This window comes from Triticum urartu, chromosome 6, assembly GCF_003073215.2.
Source record: "Triticum urartu cultivar G1812 chromosome 6, Tu2.1, whole genome shotgun sequence".
NCBI classification, from domain to species: Eukaryota; Viridiplantae; Streptophyta; class Magnoliopsida; order Poales; family Poaceae; genus Triticum; species Triticum urartu.
Genome location: NC_053027.1, coordinates 4,668,354 through 4,674,180, shown reverse-complemented (window position 1 = coordinate 4,674,180; position 5,827 = coordinate 4,668,354). Strand labels below are relative to the sequence as shown.

The 5,827-nt window shown below is 41.6% G+C and overlaps 1 protein-coding gene across 1 annotated transcript; it reads left to right on the top strand.

Annotated features, from left to right (window-relative positions):
• Positions 1-7: 7 nt before the first annotated feature.
• On the top strand, positions 8-3,454 carry LOC125517498. The gene is made up of 5 exons (XM_048682701.1): positions 8-886; positions 2,523-2,576; positions 2,678-2,734; positions 2,879-2,979; positions 3,311-3,454. The coding sequence occupies exons 1-4, from the start codon at positions 74-76 to the stop codon at positions 2,930-2,932; spliced, it is 978 nt and encodes a 325-aa protein (XP_048538658.1). The 5' UTR covers positions 8-73; the 3' UTR covers positions 2,933-2,979; positions 3,311-3,454.
• The last annotated feature ends 2,373 nt before the right edge of the window (positions 3,455-5,827 follow it).

Sequence of the window (5,827 nt, the reverse complement as noted above, 5' to 3'; positions counted from 1 at the left end):
GGTTGGTCAAAGTATAGGCACCAACACTGGTGGTGGTCGTCGTGATGCTAGCACAGTTTCCACTGTCCAGAAGATGCCTCACAAGGTCAGGAAAATGACGGATCTGGAAGTGCTATCCCATGTACAGGCTTCGAAACATCATGCTACAGAGCTGAGAGAGATTGGCCAGCTATGGCAGCTGAGGGTGCTTGGTGTTGTCATTTATGACTGGAAAGCTCAACTTGAGAACCTACTCCAAGGGATCAGCGATCTGAATGAGTGCCTTCAGTCTCTCTCAATTGAGATCAAGCCTCTACCTGTCACTGCCAGCAAGGCTGCTACTCCTCATGACATCCCTGCAGCCGATGCTATCAGTGCCCACTGTAAAAACACACCCAAGCTTCTTGAAAGCCTGAGCATCAGTGGAGTGACAATGTATGGGCGTCTTCTCCAATTGTTCGCTAGAGACTGCTGCAAACTTGCCAAGGTAACTCTCCATAACACATTGTTGGATCAGGATGATATGGAATCCCTCGCAGATTTGCCCAACCTACGTGGCCTCTGGCTCTGCCATGTTAATTTACACACTGGGGGCAAGCTTATAATCCAGACCAATGGGTTCCAAAATCTCAAGTATCTTGCTGTTGAAGGGGGCGGCATCACTGATATCGACTTCAAACCTGGAGAAGCTCCTAAGCTTGAAAAACTCGTCTGGCATGTCGACGGGGTAGAGTCTCTCTCGGGAATCAACAACCTTCCCAAGTTGAAAGAAATAATGTTCAATGATGGTGTCACGCTACCAGATCAGGTGAAACAAGCCATAGAAGATCATCCAAACTTCATTGATGATAACATTTTACCTTACACGGTGGTCCATCTATTCAGCAGGATTGCTTCGCCCATTCACGTATGTTTTACTATTATTCTGCTTGTGTGTGAACTAGATTACACTCATATATGTGTTTATATTCAAATGTGAGTTCATTTCTCTACAGCCAGCAGGGGTGTCTGATGGTAACTGTAAGATGTGTTATGAGTGAGGGTGTACGGTTATTTGTCCTAAACTAGAATAGTGGTGAGCAGGCAACATCTTAATAAAATTTGCACATATAAATTGAGAAGAATATCAAGCCCTAATAAAGTGTTACCAAAATGATATTAACTAGCAAAGTGACCCATGCAAGTGCCCAGGCAACATCCGTGTTTATTTTTATTTTCTCTCGCAAAGGTACGGTCTTGTATTAATATGTAAACCATCTTAATTAAAATGATACTATTCTTTCTAAACATCATAAGAAAAGTGTAAGCCACTAAACGCTAGGTAAACTATCAAGCGGAAACAACTTTTAATATATTTGAGAGCTGAAACTCAATCTGGTTCAAACAAAAAAAGAGGAAAATAGAAATGACCATTACAAGATGATATAAAAAAATCACTTGTGATTTTCTCCCAGTAGCTTAATATAATTGAGTAAGCATTCGAAACTTTACATATTAATCATATGACAAGATCTTATCTTCATATGGATTTTTACACTTTTCCCGAGAATTTTTATAGATGGCTTTGATAAAGTTACCAGCGTAAAGTTGCTTTCTACTAGATAATATTGTCACCATATAAATTTTCTACCATATATAAGAAAGAAACTGACCATTCTGTGTTCAATATGCATGTAAGAAAAGAATAGAGAATTACTTGCCTTCCTTGAGTAAGTGGTTCGTTGGGATAGTCATTGATCGGGTGAAACACCAACTCCTAGCCTTGCAGGTGGAAGTAGGCTTGCAAGTGGAAGTTGTATCAAATCCTAGAACATGACCAATCATGACTATGTTTGTAAACAAAAAGCTATAGAGAAGAGTAGGTAATTGTTTGTCAAAAATATGATATGCCGAATAGAGTTAGGGTAAACCAAATCTGGATGATTCAAGAAATTACTTCTACTATGACTCTTTTCTTCGAAACTAAAGGAAAACTTGATTCAATAAAACGTGCACTTAGAGCTAATATGGAGGCTCAAAAGTTCTAGCACTCCAACAATCATAATACTTGAGAAGAAAACATGTAGGGAAGTGGTGTATCTATGCAAAGTGATTGAGACCTTTCTGTCGTCCTACTAAAATACACTGATACATATATGTCCTACTTCTAGTTTTATGACCAAAAGGTGGGAAAGCATGGAGAGTTATTTAGAAAAGCTTACCATGAAGGCAAGTAAACAGAAGCTAAAAGCAGTCCATTAGTTGTGAAAGTTGATCTAGCCACTATATCTTTTACCAATGCAAACTTGCAATGGTAAAATTGACCGTGCAAGTACTTTTTACCCATAAACCTGAATTTGCAGCCTCGGAACCCGACCCTAACAATCCTACACAACGGATAGAAAGAATCTATTGTGATGTATGTACAAGGGTCTTTAGAGCAATGAAAGCGTGGCTATCATGTATGCACTATATATACATTTCATCCATGAATAATTATTTATATGTTTCCACAGACCAGGAACATTGTTCTAAATTCCTACTTAATTGTTTCCTCAATTCAGTCTAATGACGACGATGGTGATGACAAAGTGTCCTCTGCAGACCAAGATGAAAAGGTATATGTATGCACACTAGCTGTTCCACATTGTTATCCCCGTCTATCGTTCCATATATGCCTCTATTAATTCCATGCCTGATTGCCTTTCCTTAATTCTAGTATGACGAGGATGAAGATGGCAGATCCAAGCAGGAGGTTTCAGATACCAACCAAGAGGTATACATACGGTTGGCTACGCACATTAACTACTGCCTCTCGTTACATATATCATACATGTACAATGTACCGCCGTACATACTCATCTATTTCGAATTCCTGATTTGTTGTTACTCCTGGTGAATGATGATGCGCCTGGAAAAGATATCTCATGTCCCGATAGATGAGGAGGAGACGGCGACGGCGAGTCAACCTTGAACCTTGAACCTTCATTCAATCATGCTTGCCACCAAGTTTAACTATGCGTATGTATACAACTCAGCTCTTCCATTTCAATTCACATGCACAGGCACAACGACATTCCAGCATGTTTATACATTACGAGAATGTCGGCCTCTTCATAAATATATCCTTGTTACATTTAACAACATTAAACTATTGATTCGAGTTGTTTTTAATATATTCTCTATAGCTTTACAATCCCCACAGTTCAGTATTACATCAATTTAAGACCTATTTTTCATCAGTTGGCAAGTATCTATCTAAATATGTATTTATGGTTACACACATCGATGCATGTCTTGCCTAGCTATGTACTAAACTAGTCTTAATTTTTTTGCTGCGCGCTCTTCACAGGCTGGTGGTACTCTTGATGCCTTCTACAATCTTATTGCCGATTGAAAGGAATAATTCTCAGGCTTCATTCATCCAACAATGCAAAAACAAAATGGCTATTTGCTTTTAGCATTAGAGAAGAAATTAAAAAAAATGTTTACTTTCTTGCTTTGTAGCATTACTGGTTTGTTCCTTGAGTTAACGCATAAGTCATTTAAAAAAGCCAAAAAATAGATATAGGAAAACAAAGTGTTGGTAAAACGTATTGCCCTTTTCTTATTTCTTTGGTAAGTAAAAAAAAGTTGTGTGTTTACCTTTATTTTCTTTCTCTCTTTTGGGTAATGAGGGTGGGGCCGGTGGAGTTAGTTTTCAAACAAATAATTTACTTTCTCTCTTTTTATTTGTGTGGGTTGGGGATGGGGGTGGAACTCCGCCTATGCCATTTTAAGGTAACACTTACAAATTGCGTAGCCGGTCCCAAGCCCGGAAAAAGGAGGAGGGACCAACCATGTGTTCATAGCAATGTTCAGGATATCGGTAACTGGTAGCTGCTTGGTTGGGTGCTGAGTAGGGATTAATCGGCAAATCGGCCTATTAACAAAATTTATCAGTAACCCATTTATTGGTAGGTAACCTAGGAGAGGACAGTGCAGCAATGCAGATATAGCAGGTCAAAGCAGCCTACACAAAGGAGAGGACGGAGCAGAAATGAAGATATAATAGGTCAGTAGCAACATAACATACATACACATCACCCATCATACGTTGAGTACAATCATACATCACAGATCATGGAGGAGAGGAGAGACTGCCTTGCTACTTGCGGAAGCCATGGACAGGTGATGTAGCAGGAAGAAGCAACGAGCTTGGGGAAGCTAGCTGGAGGACAACAACGCCGGTTGGTCGAGGAGGAGGCAACAAGCTCTGGGGCAGGGGCACCGGCTCCTCCTCCTGGATTCTGGAGGAGGGGAGATGCGAGCTGGCTGACGTCATCGGCGGCTGGTCAGGGAGAAGACGGCGAGCTTGGGGGCGGAGCCATCGGCTGTCCTGGATCCAAGAGGAGGGGAGGCCATCGGGAGAGGGGAGGCGTGAGCTGGATGACATTTCCAGCGCCTGCTCGGGCGGCGGCGGCGCTCCTCTAGGAGAAGGAGCAGGAGCCCCAAACTTTGAACGCGGAAACGGGCTAGTTTTGGGCCAAAATAAGCTATGCCTCCTCTAGGAGGTAATCGGCCCACCCGATAATTCCGTCTGACAGCCTCAAAAAAAAATTAATAGACTGGCAAAGTTAATTGGCTGAATAGAAGGATTTTGATTTGGTGAAGTGCGAGCAGCAGTTAACTTAAATGCCGGGCGATACTTTGAACATCGGTTTATATAGGGTTGCGTTGACTCTGTCCATTTTATAGTAGAAATGAAGAAACATGAAGGAGAAACTATGCTTTCTATTGATAATAAGAAAGGAAAAGACCTCCGTATTCAAGCTAGGGAGGATATTTTGCTGTGCCCCTAGCCGCAAATGAAGTTGGTAAACCCATTTCAGTTGGTAGTTACACGCACCATATGAGTATTCTTGAATCATTTCCCTTAATCATTATTCAAGCTGTATGTTCTCCATTTTTTCTGAATCATGCATGTACATAATCTGAACGACAAGTTATATACCCACATATGGATGTGGTGTTTGCTAATGGGAAATGGTCTTGATGGCAGAAGGAATTTGTGGTCTGTTGTTTCCTTGTGGTGACGGTAAGAGCATCTTCAACAGCCGCCCAATGCGCGGCGCCCATAAAACTGGTTTATAGCGCGCAAGTAGGTTTTTTAGGGCGCTAGAAGACGTTTGCTCCAACAAGCGCTGCAAAAATATGCTGTGCGCGCGAGTCCAGCGGTCCCAATCAAGCGGTCCCATCTGCAGCAGTCTAGAGTTTGCAGCGCGCGCGACCAGACGCACTAAATATGCTGTGCGCGCTGCATTAATTATAGCGCGCGCACGCTTTTTATGCTGCTGCTGGAGACTCCAAATCAGTACCGCGCACGCTAAAAGCAGTTTTTATACCGCGCGTTGCTTATATAGCGCTTCTGTTGGAGATGCTCTAAATAGACTATTTACAGAACTCTAGCTTGTTGCTTGGCACTGCATCCCTTAACTGAAGGTAGCCAAGTTATCTCGAGGCATTACCAAAGAAGGCACCGGAGAAACTGCAGGTCCTCTCATGCTCTTTGTGCATTCCTTGTCTGAAGCTTCCATTGCACCTGCTTAATCTTTGGTACCAGCTTACCTTGCTTGCAGGGAAAGACAACACCTGGGATTCTGAATCCTTCGTTTTCATTCAGCTTCAGCACCAACACCTATCAGCACCACGACCTACTTGCAATCTCATGTTTGCACAAATCTTGAGATAACGATGAGCAAATTAAAGACACTGATGAAATCTATAATTAATCATAGTTTTGAACGTACCCGAGTAATATTTATTTATCTATTACCAATGATCGATCCATACTATGATCGTATATGTATTATTATATGTGTTTGATTGT